The sequence below is a fragment of the Prionailurus bengalensis genome, chromosome E4, assembly GCF_016509475.1.
Source record: "Prionailurus bengalensis isolate Pbe53 chromosome E4, Fcat_Pben_1.1_paternal_pri, whole genome shotgun sequence".
NCBI lineage: Eukaryota > Metazoa > Chordata > Mammalia > Carnivora > Felidae > Prionailurus > Prionailurus bengalensis.
In genome coordinates this window covers 1,366,772-1,393,666 of record NC_057360.1, presented here as the reverse complement: position 1 = coordinate 1,393,666, position 26,895 = coordinate 1,366,772, and the positions used below count along the sequence as shown (strand labels likewise).

Sequence of the window (26,895 nt, the reverse complement as noted above, 5' to 3'; positions counted from 1 at the left end):
GCACACTGTTTTCCCCTAATTTTATGATAATTCTTGACATCCGGCAGATCTCATCCCCCAAATTCTTCCCTTTTTTTAAATTCGGGAATGTCATGGCCCTTGGTTCTTCTATATACATTACAGAATCAGTTTGCCAAGGTCTTAAAATCAACTTTAATTTTCTATTTCAAAACTCAGGGCAAAGCTCTAGTTTTCAAGTGTGGCGTTAGCGTAAGGACAGATATGAAGATGAATGGAACAGAACTATGAGTCCAGAAATAAATCCCTACATTTATGATCAGCTGATTTTGACATGGGTGACAAGACAATACAAGCAATGGGGGAAAGAAGAGTCTTTTTTTTTTTTTTTTTTAAGAATAGTCTTTTCAACAAATAATTCCGGAACAACTGAACTGGGATCCCTGCCTTGTACTGTCCACAAAAAATCAACTCAAAATAGACTAAAGACCTAACTGTAAAACTTAAAACTATAAAACTCTTAGAATAAAACTTAAAAGAAAGTCTTTGTGACCTTGAATTATACAAAGCTTTTTAAAGCTATGATATAAAAAAAAAAAAAAAAAAGTGACAAGGTAAAAAGTAGACTGAACTTCATCAGGGTTGAAAACTTTGGTGTTTCACAAGATACCTTCAAGAAAGTAAAGACAACCCACAAAATGAAAGAAAGTGTTTGCAAATCATAGTCCCTGATAAGGGACTTGTATCCAGAATATACAGCTGTGTGTGTGTGTGTATGTGTGTGTGTGTGTGTCCATGGTATAAATACTTTTATGGATTAGAAGACTCAATATTGTTCTTTTTTTATTTTAATTCCAGTGTCGTTAACATACAGTGTTACCTTAGTTTCAGTCTATAACATAGTGATTCAACAATCTATACATTACTCATATGTAGTATTTAAGAAACAAAACAAATGAGCAAAGGGGGAAAAAAGAGAGGGAGAGAGAGACAAACCAAGAAACAGACTCTTGACTACAGAAAACACACTGCTGGTCACCAGAGGGGAGGTGGGTAGGACAGTGGGTGAAACAGGTGACGGGGATTAAGGAGTGCACCTGTGAGCATGAGCATCAGGTGACGTATGGAAGTGCTGAATCACAATATTGTAACCTGAAGCGAATATTATACTATGTTAACTACAATTTAAGTAAAAACTAAAAAAAAAAACAACAACTCTGCTTATCTGTTTGGTTCTAAATGTCATTCTTCTGTTAATATAGTTTGGCTAATGAAATTTACTAGTAAGCTCTATAACTAATGAGAATACAAGTCTTCAAAAGTTTTTTGCTATTTATGTTTATTCTACGATGAACTTTGTATCAAAAGCTTTATTCGCTTTTCCACCAAAGTGTTTTCGTAGCTCATTAATTTGTAAGGTGTCCTGGTGGTGCTAGATTCACTAGAGCAACCCCCACTAACACCTAATCCCCTGTGTTCCTTTAAAAGCAAGTATCTTTCATTTTATTGTTTACCAACCATTTTAAAACACAATGACATATTTTCTGTTGTTTTTCATAGCTTATAATTTTTCTTTTTAAAAACTGATTATAATAACTTTTAAATTTACTTTTATACTGGTAAGTATCTAATAATGCTTAAATACCAATTTTTAATCAATGAAGTAATCCACAGAGTCAAATAATAATAATCCTTCCATATTAACTTACATTGGATGCATCCGAGATTCTTGATTTCAGTCCAAGATCGTTGTCTTTTTTTGAGTACCTTGCAGTATTAGAATATACATAATTTCGAACTGTGCTTGATAATAATCCATCAGTCCATTCCATAGTGTTAGGGTCCAGTTGTCCATATAGTTCACTAAGAGTGATACACTTTGGATTTAAAACACAAATATCTACCTTTCCTTTTCTTCCTGGAACCTGAACAAAATCCAGTGTGGTTTCTTAAAAGCATCAGCCAGAGTATAATTATTTACATTTTTGCGCTATTAACACCAAAGGGTTTAGGGAGAGGTTTTTCACTCCAAAGAAAGATACCCGATAAAGACAGTAACTTAAATTTAAAAAAGGACAGCAATTTAAAAAGGACAGTAACAATTGACTTTTTAAAATTAGCCATAATATTCAAATCACTACTTAAAAAATTCTAAATACTATAATGATATCTCTGGAAGAAATGGGGGGAAAAAATCCCACTGGTTCTCATCCAGGAACACAACATATGAACTGGGATGTGGTGTGTCTGGAGTCAGGGCTAGACATATGGATGCGGGAGAGCAGAAGACAGTTTTTAGCTTCAGGTCAGAGCTGGCACCCAAGAAGACCTTGTCTGCTACCTTCTAGCCTGCCTGGGGGCTGCCTGCAGGACCGGTGTCCGTTCTACCAAACTCAGATCTCAGGGGGGAAAAGAGTCAGGCACTTCTTGTGAAGGCTTCAGGGAGACTACAGACCCACAAAAGCCTAAAACCAGACCTTACGGATGAATTCAAGCAACAGACCATATATAGCCTGAGGGAGACACTAGGGTAGGAGGAATTTTTAGGAAACTAAGACACTCAAGTTAAGCTGTGTAGCCAGTGGAATGGTGAAAGTCAAACTGTGAAAGCCCAGTCAAGATGCATTGCCCAGAAAAAACTTGAGAAGACGTGAAACTTTCATCTCAGAGAGGAGACCCCGCTAATCAGTGAAGAACAACCCCGTGACAGAGCAGCTTTGTAAAGACTGGGAAAGGTGGCTGTTTTTATAAATGCCCCATTTTCAACAAATATCACAAGGCATGTAAAGAAACATAAAAACTTGGCCCATTAAAAAGGCAATAAATTGACAGAAACCATCCTGGATGAAGGTTAGTCTGAAAAGAAGCCATAACATAACTCTCAGTTGAGCTTTCTCCCTAAAATCAAGAACAAGACAAGGATGGCCAGCCACTCTCACCACTTTTATTCAGCCCAGTACTGGAAGTCCCAGCCACAGCAATCAGATAAGAAAAAGAAGTAAGAGGCATCCATACTGGTAGAAAGGAGGGCACTATTTATAAAAGACATGACATTATACATAAAAAATCCTAGATTCCACCAAAACTTGTCAGAAATAATACATGAATTCAGTCAAGTTGCAGCATACAAAATTAATACCAAGAAATAGTGTTTCTATACACTAATAATGAAGTAGCGAAAGAGGAATAAAAAAAAACAAAAACTACCATTTGTAACTGCACCAAAAAGAATAAAATGCCTAGGGATTAAACTTAACCGAGGAGGTAAAAGACCCATACTCTGAAAACTATAAAACAATGATGAAAGAAATTGAAGATGACACATAAATGGAAAGATATTCCACAGTCACGAACTGGAAGAACAAATACTGTTAAAATGTTGATACTACCCAAAGCAATCTAAAGATTCGATGTGATCCTTATCAAAATACCAATACAATTTTTTCACAAACCTAGAACAAACAATCCTAAAATTTATATGGAACCACAATGACCCTGAATAGCCAAAGCAATGTTGAGAAAGAACAACAAAGCTAGAGGTATCACAATTCCACACGACAAGCTGTATTCTAAAGCTGCAGTAATCAAAACAGTATGGTACTGGCACAAAAATAGACACATAAATATAACAGAACAGGGAGCCCAGAAATTAATCCACACTTATATGGTCAATTAATCTATGACAAAGGAGACAAGAATATATAATGGGGAAAAGACAGTCTCTTCATTCAATGTGCTGGAAAAATTGGACAGCTGCATGTAAAAGAATGAAACTGGACCACTTTCCATCACCAGGAACAAAAATAAACTCCAAATGGATTAAAGACCTAAATGTGAGACCTGGAACCATAAAAAAACCAGAAGAGAACCACAGACAGTAATCTCTCGGACACTGGCCATATCAACATTTTTATAGATGTGTCTCTTAAGGCAAAGGAAACAAAAGCAAAACTAAACTATTGGGATTACATCCAAATGAAAAGCTTTGTGCACAGTGAAGGAAATCAACAACAAAACAAAAGGGCAACTTTATGTTTTAATTATAATATTTCCTCAGTGGGAGAAGGTATTTGCAAATGATATACCCAATAAAAGGTTACTATTCAAAATATATAAAGAACTTACACATCTCAACACCAAAACAACCCAAACAATCTGATTAAAAAATGGGCAGAAGACCTGAATGGACAATTTTCAAAAAAAGACCTACAGACGGCCAACAGACACAGGAAAAGATGCCCAATATCACTCATCATCAAGAAAATACAAATTAAAACCACAGTGAGATACCATCTGTCAACTATTATCAAAAAGACACACACACACACACACAAAACCCAAACCCCACAAACTAGTGTTGGCAAGAATGTGTAGAAAGGGAACCCTTTTGCACTCTTGGTGGGCATGTAAATTGGTGCAGCCACTATGGAAAACAGTATGGAGTTTCCTAAAAAAAAAAACCAAAAAAACAACAAACCTAAAAATAGAACTACCATACGATCTAGCAATTCCACTCCTTGGTATCTATTTGAAAGAAAACAAAAACACTAATTTGCTATATGCACCTCCATGTTAATTTCAACATTGTTTACAATGACCAACATTCAGAAGCTAGCTAAACGTCCACTGATGGACAAATGGATAAAGATGTGATGTGTACACACACATGCACGCACATGATGGAATCCTACTCAGTCATTAAAAAAGAAAGAAATCTCTCCATTTGTCACAACATGGATAGATCGTGGGGTTATGCTCAGGAAATAAGTCAGAGAGGGAAAGACAAACACCACATGATTTCACTTATATGTGGAACCTAAAAGACAAAACAAACCTGAGACTCACAGATACAGAGACTATACTGGTGGTTGCCAGAGGGGAAGAGTATTGGTAGAGGGGCCAAAATAGGTGAAAGGAATTAAGAAGTAAAAATTCCAGCTATAAAATAAGTAAGTGATGGGGCTGCAATGCACAGCATGGGAGTATTGTCAGCAATCCTGTATTAATTGTGTGTTACAGATGGTAACTAGACTAGTGGTGATCATTTCACAGTGTACATAAAAGTCAAATCACTAGGTTGTACACCGGAAGCAATATGATATTGTATGTCAATAATACCTCAATTAAAAGGAAATAATTATTAAACAAAAAAGACACAAATAAATAATATCAGAAATAAAAGTATGGACATTACTAGCGAAATTAAAAGGATTATAAGAGAACACCAGGAGCAAATTACATAATCCACGGGCTACAAATTCCTAGAAATAACAAAAATTACCAAAAGTCACTCAAGAACAAGTAGAAAATCTCAACAGATTTGTAACAAACAGAGATTGAATTAGTAACCCAAATCTCTAAGAAAGTCCAAAATCAGATGGCAGATGAATTCTACAAAACACTTGAAAAATGATTAACACCAATGCTACTCAAACTCTTGCAAAAAATAGAAAAGGGGGGAATGCTTAACACATTCTATGAGGCCAGAATTACCCTGATATTAAACCCCCACAAAGACACCATAAGAAAACTACAGACAGACATCCCTTATGAATACAGATGCAAAATTCTCCAGAAAGTGCTAGCAAACAGAACACAACAACACATTGAGGGATTATTCACTCAGACCAAATGAGATTTATTTCAAGAATGGAGGGGCAGGTTCAACATAAGACAATCAATGTAATATATCATGTTAATATAACAAAAGAAACAAACCACATAATCATACGAAGAGAGGCAAAAAAGCATTTTATAAAATTCCAGACCCTTTCAGGAGAAAAACACTCAAACTAGAAATAGGAAGGCACTTCCTTACTGTGATAAGGGGTATTTGTGCAGAACCCACAGCTGACATCACACTCAGTGGTGAAAGACTGAAAACTTTCTCCCTCAAGTCAGGCACAAGGCAAGACTTCCCATTTTCACCACAGCTATGAAACACTGTACTGTAAGTCCTAGCCTGGTAATGAGGTGAGAAAAAAAAGTAATAAGCATCCAAATTGGAAAGAAAGAAGTCAAGGTATCTCTACTGAAATATGACATGATTCCATATACAGAAAATCCCAATGAATCTACAAAACAACTACTAGAGCTAATAAATGAACCAGCATATTTATAGGGTACAGGATCAACATACAAAAACCAGCTGCATTTATATATAGCACCAACGAACCCACTTCAACACAACAAAAAAATAACTAAGAAAGCAATTCCATTCATAGTGGCATCCAAAGAAAAAAATGCTTTGAAACAAATTTAATCAAGGAGGAGAAAGACTTACCTATTGAAAACTACAAAAAAGAAAAAAATTTTCTTACTTACTAACAATGGACCTAAAAAATGGAAAGACATCTTATGTTTGTAAACTAGAAAACCTAATATTGTTAACATGGTAATATTCTCTAATGTAATCTACAGGTACTTTGTAACCCCTATGAATGTTCCTATGGCCTGTTTTGCAGAAAAAAGAATGGGATAGGCAATTCATATGGAATCCAAGGGGGCCTCAAATATCCAAAACAATATTAAAAAACAAAAACAAACCCCCCCCCCAAAAAAAATCAAAGAGGACTCATACTTCCCAACTTCAAAACTTACTAGAAAACTACAATAATCAAATTATGTATATCCTGGGACAAGGACACACACAGGACAATGGAATAAAACTGGGAGTCCAGAAACAAACCCAAACATCTATGGCCAACTGATTTTTTATAAATTATCTTAAAGAGAAAGAGAGACCAGGAGCAGGGGAGGGGGGCAGAGAGAGATAACCTTAAGCAGGCTCCACACTCAGCACAGAGCCCAATGCAGGGCTCTATCCCACAACCCTGAAATCAGGACCTGAGCTGAGATCAAGGGTCAGATGCTCAGCTGAGCTATCCAGGCATCCCCATGGCCAACTGATTTCTGACAAGAATGCCAACACCATTCTATATGGGAAAGAATAATAATTTCATTAATGGACGGAAACTGGATATCCACATGCAAAAGAATGAAGTTGGACCCCTACCTCACTCCATATACAAAAAATTAACTCAAAATAGATGGGTTCCTTCAGTTTAAGAACTAAAAGTACACAATTAGTACAAGAAAACACAGGGGTAAATCTTCACGGCTTTGAATTTGTAAACGGATTCTTGGATTGGATGCCAAAAGCACAAGCAATAAAAGAAAAAATAAATTGGACCCGATAAAAATCAACGGCCTTAGTGCCTCAGAGGACATTTTCGAGAAAGCAAAAAGGCAACTCACAGAACAGGAAAAGATATTTGCAAATCGTGCATTTGATAAGGGCTTCATAAGCACAATATATAAAGAATTCTTCCAACTCAACAACAAAAAGACAATCCAATTATAAAATGGACAAAAGATGTGAATAGATGTTTCTCCGAAGAAGATCCGCAAATGGCCTGTAAGCACGTAAAAGGGTGTTCGACATCTACTGGTAATTAAGAAAATGCAGGGGCGCCTGGGTGGCGCAGTCGGTTAAGCGTCCGACTTCAGCCAGGTCACGATCTCGCGGTCCGGGAGTTCGAGCCCCGCGTCGGGCTCTGGGCTGATGGCTCGGAGCCTGGAGCCTGTTTCCAATTCTGTGTCTCCCTCTCTCTCTGCCCCTCCCCCGTTCATGCTCTGTCTCTCTCTGTCCCAAAAATAAATAAAAAACGTTGAAAAAAAAAAAAGAAAATGCAGATAAAACTGCTACAAGATACCACTTCACATCCAGTAAAATGGAAAAAAACAAAGACAAGTGTAGGTGAGGATCTGGAGAAAGCGGGAAGCTTCGTTACAGTGCTGGTGGTAATTTAAAATGGTTCGGCTGCTGTGGAGAAGAGTGTGGTGCTTCCCCAGAAATGTAAACAGAACTGGCGTATGACCCAGCAAGTCCACTCCTAGGCACAGATGTCCACGTAAAATGAAAACATATATCCACATAAAGGCTTGTACACAAATGTTGTAGTGACATTATTCATAACAGCTAAAAGGCGGAAACAACTCAAATACGCATCAAAGGAGGAACAGATACACTGTGATGAATGGATCGACAAAGATTCCACAAAATGGACCATTATTCGGCCATGAAATGGAATTAAGCAGCGACACATGCTATACCGTGAATGAACCTGAAAAACATATGCTAACTGAAAGCAGCCAGAGACAAGAGGTCACATGCTGTGATTCCTTTTACACAAAACAGTCTGAACAAACAAATCCATAGAGACAGGAAGCCGCCCAGCGGTTTCCAGAGAATAGAGAGAGAAGGGAGAGATTTCTTAATGGATACGGGGTATTCTCCTGCAGTGATGAAAGAGTTTTGAAAGCAGAGAGAGGTGGTGACTGCACAACACTGTGAGTGCACGAAATGTCACTGAACTGCACACCTTGAAGTGGCTAATTACATGATATGTGAGTTTCACCTTCAATCTCACCTCACAGTAGGTAGCGAAATTATACCTTACTGCAAACCAATCCCATTCCTAGAGAGACATTTTCAAGGGATACACCTATACAAGGACCCACAGTAAACACATTACAGGGTTCCTATGATGAAGAGGGAGGAGAGGGTAAGGTTAGGAAATAAAGGAGACGAAACTGCACTAAAAGAAACTAAAGAGAAGGTCTTGAAGAGACTAAGGAGCACAAAGCCATGAACTAAGGAGGAAGATCAAAAACAATTCCATTACCTAAGGCCCTGCCACCAACCTAAATATTTTATTGTCACTACATTTTTAAAAACACCAAATTTAAAAATGTTACGCATGAGAGAATTATAAATAAATGATAGCATAGTCATGTATACAGAATACAGTCACTGAAATCACACTGTAAGAAAATTTGAATGACATGGGGTTAATTCTCAGTATACAGTATTAGGTGAAAATGCCAACATTAATAAAATTTCGGTAATTTATGCACAGTACTATCTCAATTATTTCAAAATATATTTTGTGTAGGAAAAATAATCAAAGGGAATACAGCAATGTTTGTAGTCATTCTCTCTAGGTGGTTATTAATTCTTTATGTTTTTGCATTTTCCCCAAGTTTCTCACAATTGTACATACTTCTTATGTAATTTAAAAAATGTTTTTAATAAAACAAATTCCTGCCCACAGGGGCTATTGTGAGGACGAATGAGACAATTCAACTAAAAGTGCTTTAGCCAGTATCTGACTCATATTTAGTATTCCATAAATACTATTACTACTGTCATAGCTCACCTCTTATTAATGACAATAATTGGTTAAGAACTAATTTAGACTTGTTGACAGGGAGGTAGAAAGAGAACAGAACAAAGGCTATGAACCGCCACAGGCACGATTTTGAAGCAGGGAATTGCACACTAACTGAAAAAAAAAAATCCACAAAACTGAGAACTTGACTTCCTAAAACTTTTGGAATATACTGCCAACGGGTCTTTAAATAAGAGAACTGAAGTACACGTTATTTATTGGAATCTAACTTTATATTAAATAAAATATCACTCGGCCATCAAAAAGAACGAAACCTTGCCATTTGCAATGACGTGGATGGAGCCAGAATGTATTCTGCTAAGCGAAATGAGTCAATCAGAGAAAGACAAACACCATGGGATTTCACTCATATGTGGAATTTAAGAAACAAAACAGATGAACATATGGGAAGGGGGGGGAAGAGAAGAGAGGGAAACAAACGACAAGAGACTCTTCATGAAAGAAAACAAACTGAGAGTTGATGGAGGGAGGTGGGTGGGGGTGGGCTAGATGGGAGATGGGTATTTCTTTTTAAATTTTTTTTTAACGTTTATTCATTTTTTGAGAGACAGAGAGAGACAGAGTGTGAGTGGGGGAGGGGCAGAGAGAGAGACAGAGAATCTGAAGCAGGCTGCAGGCTCCAGGCTCCAACAGCACAGAGCCCGACTTGGGGCTCAAACCCACAAACCGTGGGATCTTCACCTGAGCCAAAGTCAGATGCCCAACTGACTGAGCCACCCAGGCGCCCTGATGGGGGATGGGTATTAAGAAGGACACGTGTTGGGATGAGCACTGGGGTGTTGTATGTAAGTGATGAATCACTGAATTCTACTCCTGAAACCAATGTTGCACTGTACGTTAACTATAATTTAAGTTAAAAAAAAATACATACATCATGAAAAAGTGGGAGTTATTCTAGGAATTCAAGGACAATTTAACATTAGCAAATCTATCAACATAACTTATTACATTAACCAATTAAAACATAAAAAAATAGATTCTAAAAAATCCTACAATAGATTCTAAAAAATTACTTCATAAACCCCAAAAAGTCAAAAACCAAAGTATAATGAGAATGGAAGAAAATTTCCAAAGTATGAAAGAGTATCTATCATACACCAAGAGCAAATACCATATTAAATGTAGAAATATTAACTGCATTTCAGATAAAGTAAGGAATAAGATATTATTATGGTTAACGTTGTTTTGGAGGGTTAATCAATGCAATAAGAGTATAAACTATATAAATAATACAAAAGAGACAAAATTATATTCACTGAAGATGATTCAATTGATCATCTATAAAAACAATTACAACTTACCATTACCAGTCCATTAAGGTGACTAAATACAAAATAAATATACAATTCGCTACATTTATTTTACACTAGTAATTACTAGTTTGAGATTCAAATGAAAAAAATAAGTCCCATTTACTACAATGATTCCTAATTACAAGATTCCCAGCAATAAATTTAATAAGAATATACTTATATAAATAGGATATAAAATGTTACTGAAGTATAAAGATCTGAAGAAACAGAGAAACATTTGGTTAGTACACAATTTACCTGTGAAATAGACTCGCTTTCTTTAGTTGATAGGAAGTCTTCAATTGGTAATAGTGTTAATGCTCTTTCTAAAATTCTTCTGACTGTTGTCTTTCCTCCACCTGTTGGGCCTACTAACATCACACCAACACAAGTCTAAAACAAAATTGCAAATTTATGATTTAATTTTGGTTTACTGATGGTTCAGCTAAATTGAAATCTGAAGGTTCTTATTTACAAATACATCTTGATATCCACAAACCCTTCCTTCAAATTATTGTTCAATCTCTTGTAATCTGTGTTCTGCTTTCATTGACTAGGTTAATGTCAAAATGTACAGAGATCTCCTAATTTTCAAATTCAAAGCATAACTGTCAATTCTTATTTTTGACACTTTGTCTCACTTTCCTATTCTCCTTTATTTCTGTACCTTTCTCGAAGATTGGTTTCTGTAATATGTTTTCTCTCAGCTTTCCTCTTCTGAATTTTTTCTCTTTTGAGTTTTGAATGCCATTTCCGTGTTAGTCTTCCCTAATTCATCCTTCTCTCTCTCTCTCTCTCTCTCTCTCTCTCTCTCTCTCTCCTACATTGGCCCTATCCTGTCTCATCAACTTGAATATCTCTAACTACAACCTGAGTTCTAATGACTTCCTAATGTACGCATTTCTTTCAGTCTCTGGTTCTGTGTGCCTGAGTGAAATTTTGGTAGTTTACTGTATATTTCCATCTGGATATCTCACAAGATTTTCAGAGTCAACATAATCTACTCTACACCTTCTTTTCACACTTGTCACTTCTCTTATTTCCTGATCTAGTAAATAAAATCACTAGCTATACATTGTCCAAAGTCCCTCAGCTCTTATAAAATCTGCTTGATTCCATCTTCTTCTCCAACCCAATCACAATCGCTGTTATAGAGTGAAAGTCTGTGAATGTCTGTGTCTCCCTAAAATTCAAATGTTGAAGCCCACACTCAATGTGATAATGTTGGAAGTGGGGCCTCTGGTAGGTAATTAGGTTTAGATGACGTCATGAGGGTGGGTCTGTGATGGGATTAGTGTCCTTAGAAAGAGAAGCAGAGAAACCAGTTCCGTATCTCTCCACTATGTGAGGACACAGTGAGAAGGTGGCCACCTGCAAGCCAGAAGAGGGCTCTCACCAGAAACCAAACCTGCTAACACTTCTATCTTAAACTTTCCAGCCTCTAGAACTGTGAGAAATAAATGTGGCTTAAACCGCCCGGTCTATGGTATTTTGTCGTATCCTCCCAGATGGACTAAGCCAAGGGGGAAAGGGTCAGATGGTGAAGCTTGCCCTCTTCTAGACTACTGTAATAGTAGTAAAGGAAGGATTATTATTATTTTTTTTAACGTTTATTTATTTTTGAGACAGAGAGAGACAGAGCATGAACGGGGGAGGGGCAGAGAGAGAGGGAGACACAGAATCGGAAGCAGGCTCCAGGCTCTGAGCCGTCACCCCAGAGCCCGACATGGGGCTCGAACTCACGGACTGCGAGATCGTGACCTGAGCCGAAGTTGGACGCTCAACCGACTGCGCCACCCAGGTGCCCCAGGAAGGATTATTTTTAATAACGCATCACACGCATACATTAAAATTCAAATATGGATGAAGCTAAAACATTTTTTCCCTTCCATTCCAATCTCTTTATCCTCATGGAGGAAAATAAATACCAGACAACTTAAAAATGGAAAGTGCAAATATCAGAAACTTTTAGAAAAAATTATAGAAAATATCTTTATGAAATAGGATAGAAAAGATTTCTAAAAATTCAGAAAAACACAAACCATAACAACAAATCAATAGACTTTACTGCATTAACAACAACGTCTCTGCACAACTGAACTCTAGGAACATTTCTGAAAACCCAAGACTTTGAGAATTTATTTGCAACACATATAAACAATTAAGAAATAGGATATAAAATGCATAATGAAAAGCCTACACGTTTGGTAAGAAAAAGACAAAAAACTCAACTGAGAAATGAGTATATTACATAATCTGGCAATTCACAGGACACTCAAATGGCAAGTTAATACAGACAAAGGCATACAGTTTTACCAGTCATCAATGAAGTGCATCACCGTTTCCAAATGGTTCATTCACAGGGATAGGAAATTCAAAGACGGTGTAGTTATGGAAGGCCACATTTATACCACATTTGTGGGGTTTTTTACAATTATGTATTAAGGGGATGAAGGTGAAGAAAACGAATCTGTTCAAAGTTAAAGTGAGGGCTGAATAACCACACGTGGGTAAATAAATGAGTAAGCCACTTTACTCTGAGGAACATTAGACTAGTTCTCTTTTATCGTTATCCTGGTTTTCTCCTTGATCAGACCTGTTATAATTCAGGAGCAAAGAAGTGCCAACATGCCATTCTACACTTACCTGAAGCTGATTATAAAACTGTATGGTTTTCTTGTTCTGAGCTGGCCACTGATGGAAACCCAACTGTTGTGTTGCAATAGATACTACTTTCTAAAAGAAATAAATACGTTTAAAATGCACTGCAAATTGAACCCTTAATACATAATCCTATAAAATCTCTCTTAACCAGGTACTGAATACTGCACTTTAAGATAGTAGTTCTTAATTTCTTAGTTCCTCAACCTGATTATTACTTTCCCCCCAAACTACGATACACACAAAATTTTATGTTGACAGATCCCTGGTAGCAGATTCATAGACCTTCCCTCAATTTAGGAATTTATTCTTTAGGATGTATTTAAGAACTATCTGTTACCATAGTACGATTGTCTAATTATCCTACACTAAAAGAAAATTTAAGAGTCTCTAACTTTGTGTAATTCCAATATCACCATTAAGGTAGATTTTCAGCTCTGTAACAAGTATTTTAATGTTTCCATGTTCAGAATATTCTAGGATAGTAAGTACAATTTGTTAAGATTGAAGACTTGATGTGGTTATATATTAAAACATCCAGAAGTGGCTGCAGCTTGGAAAGATGCTTAGTATTATAACACAGGAATTATGAGGGCAGCCAGGTTTCCTCCCACAGTGGGGTCAATACTATTGGTAATTGTCGACAGAAAAAAGCGGGATTTATCCTTTTTCTCACCGACCTCTCCCAGTCCATTTCCCATTCCTTGCATTCCCACAGTGGGACAAGGGAGCAGCTGAAGGAGACCCAGAACACTCAGCAGGGGCTGTACAAACAGAGAAAAAGTAGTTCCTATGGCAAGGCCCCTGGGGGTAGGAAATCAGCTGAGAGCAACCTCATTTAAGTGGAGTTGATGAGACACCCACTTAAGGCGTGTACTTGGAGTGGTTTTAGATGCAGGGGCTAGGAGTCCTCTGCCACGGATAACACAAACCTAGACATCTCCCTGGATGTAAGCAAACAGGCCCGCAGGAGTGGACTAGGGATAGCATGGCTAGCACAGAAGATCAGCAGAGATGGGACAGTCAAAGAAGAGATATTTGGACAGGTAATCCTAGTTGGCTAAAGGTTTTCACAGAAGGTTTTAACATAAAATCATAATCGTACTGTCAAGTATTTATGGCTGTAAACGATGTTCCGTAGAGTCAACCGGATGACAAACTATATATAGTTTATTGCAGGATATGGTTTCAGTAATTCTCTGTTAATCGCTTGGTTGCTCTGAGTTAATGACCCTCCCCCACCCACGCTGTTAGATACTGTCAGCGACAGAAACGTGAACAAGTTGGATATATATACCATTCGCCCATCGCATGCAATTCGGATTCTTGTATCTCAAATGAACAAGAAGTATAAACAGCATGCCTACAGAATATTTATTTAGTAACATATATTCCTGTGTGGATATGCTATATGACCGATCATTGTGTAAACCATCAAAAATACACCATTAAATAAAAGACTGGATTATTCGAAATTTAATATTAAAATGATAACTTTAAATCGTGATCTTTGTGCTATTTCTTGAGCCATATATTGCTATTTGGTAACATTTTATTTAACAGTTATTTATTTATTTATTTATTTATTTAAACAGTTGAGAGCCTGCATATTTAGCAATATAAAAATTGTATGAAGGGGAAAGTAGCAGAATACACGGATAGGTTTTACAGAAAACTTTTCTTAAAATTTTTTTTTTTCAACGTTTATTTATTTTTGGGACAGAGAGAGACAGAGCATGAACGGGGGAGGGGCAGAGAGAGAGGGAGACACAGAATCGGAAACAGGCTCCAGGCTCTGAGCCATCAGCCCAGAGCCTGACGCGGGGCTCGAACTCCCGGACCGCGAGATCGTGACCTGGCTGAAGTCGGACGCTTAACCGACTGCGCCACCCAGGCGCCCCTACAGAAAACTTTTCTATAAGCTCAGGCTGCAATAAACTGTAAAACTGATGAAAATGTGAATATATAATGAAGTTAAAAAGTCACATCATCGATGTGCATGTAGAAATGCTACTATGATGGCCACGCTATTTGTTTTAGCTGTGACTTGAGAAATGTTAAGGGTAACACATAACTGGAGGAAGGAGAGGAAGGAATCTGTGGGTCCTGTCGGGTTGGGATGAAAAATGCTTATATAAGACAGAGAAAGCAAGACTTGTCAACTAACATCTTCCTTCCTTTGTTCTAGCAAAGTGAAAATTCTCAAAATGTAAATGTAGATATTCAAAATACAGGCAATAGCTTAGGTGCAAATATCCACTGTGCTTCCCCTGGAAACCACGCAGAGCACCACAGAGAGATATACATAGAATTGATATCAAACTGCATTTTTATCAAAATAAGAACACAAAAAAATAAGTACAAGATCTAAAACTCATGTGAGTGCTGTGAGAATAGGTAAGCTTATTCAGCTTACTTAGCTTAGAGTTTGAACCTACAATTTGGTGGTCTGGAAAAGTCCAACTCGTTTAATCATGTGGAAGAGAGAATCTGACAGGGTAAGTCTCCTTGCTATCAACTTAGAGAACTAAAAATAAATGATTACATATTAAAAGGGCTAACAGAATATGAAACTTCCTAACTAGAGAATTTAAAGTGAGGTTTAGAATATCAAAGACAAAATGAAAGTTTTAAAAACTCCCAGAGAGACTTCCAGGGAAGTTGGCAGAGTAGGAGGACCCTGGGCTCACCTCATCCCGGGATACAATGGTTACAAGGAGACAGCGCTAACATCCACGTAAATGACCCAGAAAATGACCTGAAGACCGGCAGGACAGACTCCCCACAGCTAAACGTAGACCAGAGGCCACGTTGAAGAGCGTAGGAAGGGCAGAGATGGAGTTGGGAACCGAACTGACCTGTGACACTGTCCGTGGGAGGGAGGGACCTGTGGACATGGAGACAGAAGAGGAGCAGACCCCACCCCGGGCACCCCAGACATAGGGGTGCTGCATGGGGAAGACAAATCCCCGTAACATTTGGCTTTGAAAACCAGAGGGGCCTAACTTCAAGAGTTCTTACTATCGGTGGGGCTTAACACCTGGAACTTTAAATATTAGCAGCTCAGAGAGGAAGTTGAGTCCTTGCCCTTAAAGACACAGCACAACAAACGGCCCTTCTGAGACATAGCAAAAAAAAAAAGCAGCAGTTTGAAAAACACGTGGGGTACACGGGAAGAGGCTTACTTGATCATCTTGGAATGCGTGCTAGAGGAGCGGGGATCTTCGGAGACTTGTCCAACAACAAAGGAGCTGGTGGGCACCATTTCCCTCCCTCGTCCCCTGGCCTAGGTACACAGACACCTGCAGGAACCGGTGCAGGGGGGCACTCTCCAGCCGGCCTGCTAACAGTGTGCTCCACCCCGTGTTCTCCTGCAGACACGCCACCCCTGGCCAGGCCTCAGCTCCGGGTCCCACACGCACCCACGCAAACCTTGCTAACGCCTCCCACCCCGCCCCTGCACCTTCTCCTGCAGACCTGCCCCCTCCAACACACCCTCGGCAGAAGCCTATCCAATGTGGGACCACAAGCATGGCAGGGTACAAACAGTTCCAACAGCGACCAGCACCACTCTGAAGTGACTCCTGCCCCAGGGAAAGGGTAGGATAACCACACGTATGAGTTTGACTCTGGCCCCACCCAACACAGGGAATATGTCCTGTAGTCTGACGCCACCAAAGCTCTGGCAAATGCCAGGCCTGGCCCGACTTGAGCCCAGGGAACCCCAGACTGGCCCACTAACAACACAAGGACCTTGCCCACAAGAGGCAAAGGGAGACACTGCAGACGACTGGACTGAAGGCAAAGGCGGCTGAACCACAACAGTAGGACACATGCATCACACAAAGGAGACGCCCCTGAAGTGCCAAGTTCTAGTGAACAGAACAGAGGGCACCATAGGACTTCTTTGTAAGACCACTGCTTTCAAGAGCAAGAGACGTAGATGACTTTCCTAACACATAAAAACGGACACAGAGAGACAAAATGAGACAGGGGCGTATGTTCTAACTGAAGGGACAGGAAAAAATTCACATCAAGAGATCTAAACAAAAAAAGGTAAGTCATATGCCTGATGGAGGATCTAAAGTAACAGTCATTAGATACTCACTGGACTTGAGAAGAGGGTGGAGGACCTCAGTGAGACCATCACAGAGAGAAAACAAAAAAAGAACCCATCAGAGATGAAGAACTCAACAACTGACATTTAAAATACACAAGAGGGAATCAACAGCAGACTAGAGGAAGCAGAAGAATGGATCAGCAACTTGGATGACAGAGTAATGGAAAGCAATCGAGCTGAACGGAGAGAAAAAAGGGAATAATAAAGACTGAGAACAGGTTAAGAGAATTCAGCAACACCTTCAAGTGTAATAACATTCACATTATAGGGATCCGAAAAGGAGAAGAGAGAAAAAAGGGGGCAGAACATTTATTTGAAGAAATAATGCCAAAAACTTCCCAAATCTGGGGAAAGAAACAGAAATCCAGATCTAGGAGGCACAGAGAACCCCCCAAAAAATCAACCCAAGGAGGTCCACAAAAAGACACATAGTAATTAAAATGGCAAAAAGTGGTGATAAAGAGAGAATTTTAAAAGCAGCAAGAGAAAAGAAAACAGTTACATACAAGAGAAACCCCATATGATATCAGCTGATTGTTCAGCAGAAACTTGGCAGGTCAGAGGGAGCAGAATGGTATATTCAAGGTGCTTAAAGGAAAACACCTACAGTCAAGAACACTCTATTCAGCAAGGCTGTCCTTCAGAACCGAAGGAGAGACAGAGTTTCCCAAATTTCAAGGAATTCATGACCACCAAACAGCCCTATAAGAAATGATACAGGAGATTCTTTGAGTGAAAAGGAAAGATCATAAACAGAAGTAAGAATAGCAGGAAGCATAAAAGAGGTAAAACTGCATGTATCCATAAAAATCAGCCAAGGGATTCACAAAATAAAAGGATACACAGTATGACACCATATACCTAAAATGTGGGGGGGAGAGGGGGATTTAAGAATGCACTCAAGGGGCACGTGGGTGGCTCAGTCAATTGAGCGTCTGACTTTGGCTCAGGTCACGATCTCACGGCTCGTGAGTTCGAGCCCCGCGTTGGGCTCTGTGCTGACAGCTTAGAGCCTGGAGCTTGCTTTGGATTCTGGGTCTCCCTCTCTCTCTCGGCCCCTTCCTCGCTCATGCTGTCTCTGTCTCTCAAAAATAAATCAACATTAAAAAAAATTTTTAAAAAGAATGCATTCAATATATGGAATTATTGAGTTCCTATACTTACCCCTAAAATTAATACAACACTATATGTTAACTACATCAGAATTAAAATTTTAAAAATAAAGAAATTAAACAAAAAACAAAAAAACCCTACAAGAAACAGTAAGTGTGGACGAGGATGTGGAGCAAAAGGAATCTTTGTGCACTGTTGGTGGGAATGCAAATTGGTGCAGCCACTGTGGGAAACGGTATGGAGGTTCCTCAAAATAAATAAGTAAATAAATAAAATTATCATATGACCCAATAATTCCACAGTATTTACCTAAACAATATGAAAACAGTAATTTGAAAAGATGTATGTACCCCCATGTTTACTGCTGCATTATTTGCAATAGCCAAGATATGGAAGCAGCCCAAGTGTCACTGGTAAATAAACGGATAAAGAGGATGTGGTATAATACACAATGGAATATTATTCAGCCATAAAAAGAATGAAACCTTGCCATTTGCAACAATAGGGATGGGACTAGAGGGTATTATGCTAAGCAAAATAAGTCAGTCAAGGAAAGACAAATACCATATGATTTCACTCATCTGTGGAATTTAAGACGAAGACATCAATACATATACCACTTATATCTTCAAACTACGTAAGACCAGCAATTGATGGAAAGGCCGGGAAAAAAATATGTATCAACAATTGTAGTTAAGATCTTAATAGACCCCTTCCAGAAACTGATGGATCGATAAAAATGAAACAGATATCAAAGGGACAGAATAGTGTACATATATAACATTACATCCAATGGGCACAGAATACATATTGTTTTAAGCACACATGAATCACTTATAAAACAATACCATTAGGGGAGGTCGAAAAGCTCAAAGAAGGTTATCTCAAAGGGATAAATACATACGGGACAGCATATTGTCCCCAGTCAAAACTAACCATGAATGGAGATTAATAATAAAAGGGTAGTTTAGATTCTCCGAATTTGGAAAAACAAACAAACAAACAAACTCCTGGGCGACAAAAAGTCATAAAGGCAATTAAGAAACTTTACTAGAGAAATGCTAATTAAAACACTACATGTGAAAACGTGTGGGAGACAGCCAAAAGAGTATATAGAGGAAAACTCAGATCTTTAAATACTTGAGGAGGAAACACAGGTAAATAAACTAAGCATTAAACTCAAGAAACTAGGAAAAAGGAGAACAAGTCCAATGAAATAAAGGAATATGTAAATAGTGAAGGAAAGAAATCAACCAAATAGACAAAAAAAAAAAAGGGAAAATAATCAAAACCAAAAGTTAGCTCTTTGGAAAACTATTGGCAGACCTCAAGAAAGAATGATCAGTAATGAGAAAAAGAAATAACTGTAGCAGAGACTGAAAACTGATGAGAGTGGGAGAAATAAGTTAATACAATTAGAAACACAGAAATGTTATATACAAAATAGGGAATGTGATCGCTAAGCAACAAAAAGTTAAAATAGTCAAAGCTTCTCCTTCCCACCCCTACGAAACCCAGATCCAAATACTTCCATAGTGAGTTTGACCAAAAATCTATGCAACAGTTCATCTCAATCTCATGCAAGTTTTTTTTCAGAAAACAAAAGAACATCTGTCGTTCAGCCTATTTTGAGGAGCTGGTAATAATCTTGGTTCTAAAAACAGATTAAGGATAGTTCACGTGTAAGTGTACATGTGAAAATCCTAAATAAGACATTAACTAACTTCCTCTTGGTGTGTTAAAAATCACATGGCGATAAAGCATGGAGTATCCCAGGAATGTGGGAGTGATTTCACACCAGAAAAGTATCATAAGAAGAACAGGAGACCCAAGGACTGGAGGGAGGAGGTCCCACTGTCTGTATGATGGGAACCCCCAAGAGGACACACAAAATCAGAGCTAATTTTGGACGAATAAGAGAATTCAGCAACGTTGCCATATTCGAGAGGAGCTTCGAATCAAAGGCATTTCAATACACCTGTAATAAACCTCTAGGAGTATCATAAAAATATGACACCACTTTCACCAAAAACTCTACGACATTGGGAAGCAGCGGAGTGTCACTAGGCCGTGCCGCAGTGACACAGCAGAGAAGAGTGGGAGGGATGAGGCCAGGGGCCTGGGGAGCACAGGAAGTTCACGGGTGCCTTTCCCGCAGAGTCACAGACATCACTTCTAATTTACAAAGATTCAAAAAAAAAGAAAAAAAGGCAGGTAATACTGTTGTGTAAAATTGGGCAAAAGAGACAACAGAAAGGGGAGAAGAGACACGGACTAATTTTCCTCATTGTTCATATCAGGGAACTAACAGACAATACCCAAGTAAGTAGGAAATTATGGGTATTACTTTAAAAACGTACAAAGTTACCCTTAGAGTCAAATATTAACCTGTAGGAACATCAGCGGAATGAAACAAAAGTTAAAAAACCACTTCACTCGGTGGAAATTATGGTTTGAAAGAAAAATCGTCCAAAAGTGTACCAGGCAAACAACAAATGGAGTAACAGTCTTACCAAAGTGGAATTCAAGCCAAAAAGCAGCAGCCAAGAAATGCAAAAGCACTGTATATTATTAAAGGGCACGGCTCATACAATGACTCGGTATTGATGTTCGTATATCAAACAACATGCTAACAACTAGGAGGCAGAGATCCTAGGGGTAAACATTCATGTGCTAGCAGGAGGCATCCCCTCGCTTCTCTGGGCCCAAGGAAAACAAGTGCACAGGTACATGTCTGGCCATGAGGACACACAACATAACCAAGAAGACAGAGGAAACGGGGTTGAGGGTTCAGAGAAGGTACTTTTGTTCTGCCCGACAGCCTGCGGGGACAGGAAGCCACCACACCAGCGCCCCCAGGGACAGGAGCCCACGGAGTCGAGGTCGGGAGCAGGTGCGAGCTCCCGGTAGGTCTTTCCCACCACCCAGGGCCTTCTCCCCATGCACAGCTTAGGTAGGACCCACGTGGAACTCTACAAGACCCTGCTGTGTGGGGTGTGAACTGACCAACCCTGGCTTAGACTGGAGCCCCCAAAGCACGCCACCCATGGACCCTGATGAAGGCATGTGCCGGGGGCCTGGCTGCTCTCTGCCTGCACCCTGCCCTGAGGGGCCCTGGAGGCCTGTATAGAGTACTTCCCGTAATAAGCATCTTGATTTCAGTGTCTCTCGTGGTCTCTTGCTGACCGTGGCTCACCCTCCCACATCCCGCGCTCCACTTAACAAACGCTAATTTAAGAGTCGTAACAGGGGCGCCTGGGTGGCGCAGTCGGTTAAGCGTCCGACTTCGGCCAGGTCACGATCTCACGGTCCGTGAGTTCGAGCCCCGCGTCGGGCTCTGGGCTGACAGCTCGGAGCCTGGAGCCTGCTTCCGATTCTGTGTCTCCCTCTCTCTCTGCCCCTCCCCCGTTCATGCTCTGTGTCTCTCTGTCCCAAAAATAAAATAAAAACGTTGAAAAAAAAATTAAAAAAAAAAAAAGAGTCGTAACAAATGGAGATAAACTGAACTCTGTCTATATTTGCAGCCGATAAGAGAATACATCTTTTTTCCATGTGCATAGGGAATATTCATAAAAATTACCTATATATTAGGCCATTAAAAAGTCTAAATTAAATTCTTACGGAAAAATAACAAAGACAATATTCTCTGAACATAATTCAGTAAGTAGCTGGCAACAGAATCAGAAAATAAAAAGATTCTTTACCTGGAAATTAAAAGCATGAAAAAACTCTGTTTTAAAAGAACACTTAGGAGGGGGCACTGGGTGGCTCAGTCGGTTGAGCATCCGTCTTCGCCTCAGGTCATGATCTCACGGTTCGTGAATTTGAGCCCCATATCGGGCTCTGTGCTGACAGCTCAGAGCCTGGAGCCTGCTTCTGATTCTGTGTCTCTTTCTCTCTCTGCCCCTCCCCCTGCTCACATCTGTCTGTCTGTCTCTCTCTCTCTCTCTCAAAAATAAATAAACATTAAAAAAAATTATATATAAAAAAAGGAATACTTAGGGAAAAAAAGGAAGAGTTAGCTATCGAATTTCTAGAGAAAAAATGCTTGGGAAAACCCTACCTACCTGAACGTAAGCATATGTAACTAAAGCAGTGCTTGGATGAAGTTATATAGTTTTATGAACTTACATTAGTAAAAAAATAAACTACATGGATTAGACATCTTCCTCAAACAGCTGGACAGAGAAAAACAACACAAAACCCAGAGGAATAATGGAAGATACTTAAAAAATACTAATGTGGGTATTGAAAGACTGGAAATCAAAAAGAGGTATTAAATAAATAAAAAGCCGGTTTTTTTGAAGAAAGCAATTAGATAAACTTCTAGGCAATCTATGTAATGGAGAAAACCCAAGTTAAGAAAACAAGAAATGAGCAGGCAAATGACGTCAGAAATTGGAAACTGAAAGGATATCAAGGTAGGGGTTTGCTCAAATCCACATGGGGCGTTCTAACACTTGAATGAAATGAGAATGTTATCTAGTTTAACGAAACTGACCCAGGAGGGACATGAAATCTAACTAGACCAGAACCATGAAAGAACTAGCCTGTCATAAAACTCCTGGTCCACATGGTTTTCAAGGAACATGCTCCCAAATACATAACCTAGTGAATGAGCTTTTTTTGCGAAGTGCTTCATGTGGCCTACGAATAATACGTATTCTGCGTCTGTTGGGAATGAAGTTACATATATAGCTTATGCCTGTATTTAAAGAACAGATCATTATGAAGGTATTTCAACTATAAGCTACTGAAACCATGTATTTTTTTTAATATGAAATTTATTGTCAAATTGGTTTCCATACAACACCCAGTGCTCATCCCAACAGGTGCCAATGTATTTTAAAATAAACACTACACAGTCTTTTTGAAAACTGGGCAGGGTCCCAGGGAAAGGAAGCTGTGGGTTTGATGGCCTGACACCTGATAAAAGCCCGGGAAGAGCCAGAGAACTGGGAGAAATCCAGGACAGAAAGAACAGCAGAAGGACAAAGGATGGGAGATCCTGGAAAGGTGGCCCGGTTTGGCCAGACCGTGGAGGCATCGTAAGAATATATGTCAGGGTAACTGATTTTGGGTTTCGTCCAACAGTGGCTTTGTTGATGTGATCAAACATATGTTTCTGGAAAGCACTGCTGGCGGCCACCGGTCCCAGATGAGGCCAGGGGGTAGCGGGAGGCTGGCTCCCAGTACGAGAGCTGTCGAGGTCCCACCCACACGAAGGCAATGAGTTTTTAAGAGGGAAAACAGAGGGCTCTACAATCATTAACACCTAATCTTTCACGATCACAAACTATTTGCATGTTAAAGTCTTTTTTCATAATTCTGACCTAATTTGATTCTGAAAGCACCCCTTTACAGGAGGAAGAGAAAACATTATCACTCCCATTGGAAAGATGGGAAAACCGGGAAACCAAATAGAGAGCACCTTCTTTGCTTGAAGCTTCTTCGTCGAGGCCGTGTCTCTCCCAAAGGGAAAATATACGTACAAGTATTTTAATCCCCCCAATTATAACAGGAATAGACTATTTCAGGAAGAACTATAATATTTTTAACTTGCATTACGCTTTTTATCCTAATTAATATTCCACATCTAAACCACTTGTGACGATTTCCAAAAGTCTTATTACCTCCAAGGCAACTTGATTTTCTGTCGAAACTGCTGCTCCAGGAAAAATGTCTGCCATGATCTTTTCAAAAAGTGGGACATCTTCAGGGAGAAATTTTGGTAAACTAGCTTCTCTTATAGCCTCGGTAAGGATCAGACTTTCATCCATTTCAGAAAGCTCGCTATTGGTGTTACTTTGGGGGGGAAGAAAAGACATATAAAGAACAAGTTAGCAAGTACGCTCTGCTGACATTAAAGGCCATCCTTAGTCTTTTTTAGAGGTGGCCACCCCACATCGTTTCCCCCTCTCCTTCACTGCAGAGCAGCCATGTGGTGTGGGTGAGGCTAATCTGGTCCCCAGATCCAGAGACGGACCGTGGCTGGTCTCGAACAATCAGGATAATGTCACTCCCCAGTCACTGATTCAGGGATGGGCATTGTTGTATCAGTAAGGTATTTCAGCTGCCAACAACGGAAATTCATGTGGGCTGATATGAAATGGAAAGTAACATGAATGATTTATTAAAAATCTCTAGGTGGGCCAGAGAAGTCGGCTTGCAGGCTATATAGCTGGGAACAGTGGCCAAGACTATGCTACAGAACTGGTCCTGTGAACACCTGACAGCTAACGTAACAGGTCCAGGGGCCTTGCGTGTGCATTTCTTTTCCCACTAGCTTCAGGTTCAGACTGGAGTTTAACTGTCTCCGATTTGCCCAGGCAGTATGTTTAAGCCATGATTATAAGGGAGTTTTGAAAGGCAAGAATGGGGGCTAACAAATGTTCCTTAAAGGAATGTGATCCCAGCTCTGGTCAGTGGCAGTCACGAGGACACAGTGATTCCAATGTCCTGTGTGTTCAGAGTGGTTCGGGACTCGGTTCAGTGGGGCGGATGGCCCCGGGGATCCTTCCAAACCACCAGAAAGGAAGCCGACCAAGCCAGGACGCGCAGGGCTGCAGTGCTGACAACATCACAGAGAAATAAAGCCGGAACCGGCATCCAAGTCATCAGACCCCGCCCTCCTCTGCATTTTCTGATTGAAACAGTAAATTCCTCCTACTGTTTAAGCCAGCTTCAGTTTTCTGTTATTTGCCACAAAGGGCTCCAGATGTAAAAGCTGTCACATAATATGTTGTCCCATAACAACATTTTACACATTTATCCCTTTACCACATATTCTTATATATTAAACAGGCAACCGAAAGAAATAACTGCATGTGGTGTGATACAATTGTAGAGAGGCAAAGGAAGAAGAGTTTTCTGTGCAGAAGTGTCCTTCTCCTCTCCTGTCGACGGCTGGTCCAGAAATTCTTCATCAGGATGGTGGTAATTTTTAAGTCTTCGATCCTTAGTAAAGATAGGTAATAGCTAACATTTATTAGGTACTTTTTACTGGGCACTTTTTTTTTTTAAACTTTAGTTTTGAGAGACTGCAAGTGGGGCAGGGGCAGAGAGAGGGAGACACAGAATCGGCAGCAGGCTCCAGGCTCCAAGCTGTCAGCACAGAGCCTGATACAGGGCTCTGTACCTCAAGATCATACTCACGGACCTCGAGACCATAAGCTGAGCCAAAGTCCGACACTTAACCGACTGAGCCACCCAGGCGCCCCTTCAAGATTTTTGTTTCTTTTTCTGAGAACTGTCCTTGGCCCTACAATGTCTTCCCTGCATTTTCTAGGCAGTCCTCACGCATCATGAGGGGGGGATGAGAGGGGATGACCAATCCCACCGTGACAGGAAACGCAAACACCTTTCTTCCAGTTTATCATCTGTGTTCTGACCTTACCGTGTTTTTCGACCATTATCAATCAGTCTTTACCTTTATGGCTTCTGGATTTTGAGTCTTAGTTTTAAAGGTCTTCTCTAGTTGCAGGATATAAAGGGCATTTTGTTTCTTCAAATACTTGTATGTTTTTAGTGCTTTCTTGGTCCTTTTATCCGGGAAAATGACGTTGGCTGCGGCTCCAACTCGGTCTTATGCACGTGACAGTCTAGTTCCCCATCAGCACTCACTGGAAGTCTGTTCTTGCCTCACAACTGATGACAGAATACATGCCCAGTCGTGAGGTCCCACCTCTGGGCTTGCTCTCCTGACCCGATGGCTCGCCTCTCTGTCCGTAAGCCAGCACCACGGTGCCGGGACCAGTGAAACTCCATAATACGTCTCAATACTTACAGGGATGTTTCTCCTTCACTGCTCTCACTTTTAAACATTTTTCTAGCTAGTCTTTATTGTTTGTCTATGTGAACTTTAGAATCAGCCCACCGAAAAACAAATAATACCTTTAGGTATATTCACTGGGCTGTGTTTCTATCTATAAATGAACATTTAGAGTCTTTAAATCTTTATGATGCTAAGCCTTTTAAGATGTTATAATATTACGTACCTGGTATATTATTTCATTTATTCACATTTTCATTTGTGTCCTTTACGAATGTTTTCTTCGTGTGGGTTGTACACATTTTTCATATAGGCATATTCATATAGGTTTTTTACATTTCTCATTTTAAATGAGGCCTTTTATTCCAGTGTATCTTTTAGGTTTATTTATTTTGAGACAGAGAGCGTGTGTGAGCAGGTGCACAAGTGGGGAGGGGCAGAGAGAGAGGAGAACAGAAGATCCGAAGCAGGCTCTGAACCATTAGCACAGAGCCTGATGTGGGGCTTGAACCCACGAACCACAAGATCATAACCTGAGCTGAAGCCGGGCACTTAGCTGACTGAGCCACCCAGGCGCCCCAGTGTATCTTTTATTATATAAAGCTAAGATACAGTTTTGTTTTTTTTTTTTTTAGAGAATAGGTCCTTTTGTGGAAAAATACCCAGGGATTATGTGCATTTTTTTTTCTTCTTCTTTCACATTCTTAAACATTCTTCACCTCTACC

The 26,895-nt window shown here is 39.6% G+C and overlaps 1 protein-coding gene across 1 annotated transcript in view; it reads right to left on the bottom strand.

Annotated features, from left to right (window-relative positions):
- DNAH14 (dynein axonemal heavy chain 14) overlaps nt 1-26,895 on the bottom strand; it is a 327,779-nt gene that overhangs the window by 156,485 nt on the left and 144,399 nt on the right. Inside the window, exons 35-38 of the mRNA XM_043569070.1 lie at nt 24,032-24,203; nt 13,151-13,240; nt 10,763-10,897; nt 1,668-1,883 (exon numbers count right to left, since the gene is read on the bottom strand). Of these exons, the coding sequence (XP_043425005.1) occupies nt 1,668-1,883; nt 10,763-10,897; nt 13,151-13,240; nt 24,032-24,203 (613 nt within the window). The remainder of the gene's footprint in view (nt 1-1,667; nt 1,884-10,762; nt 10,898-13,150; nt 13,241-24,031; nt 24,204-26,895) is intronic.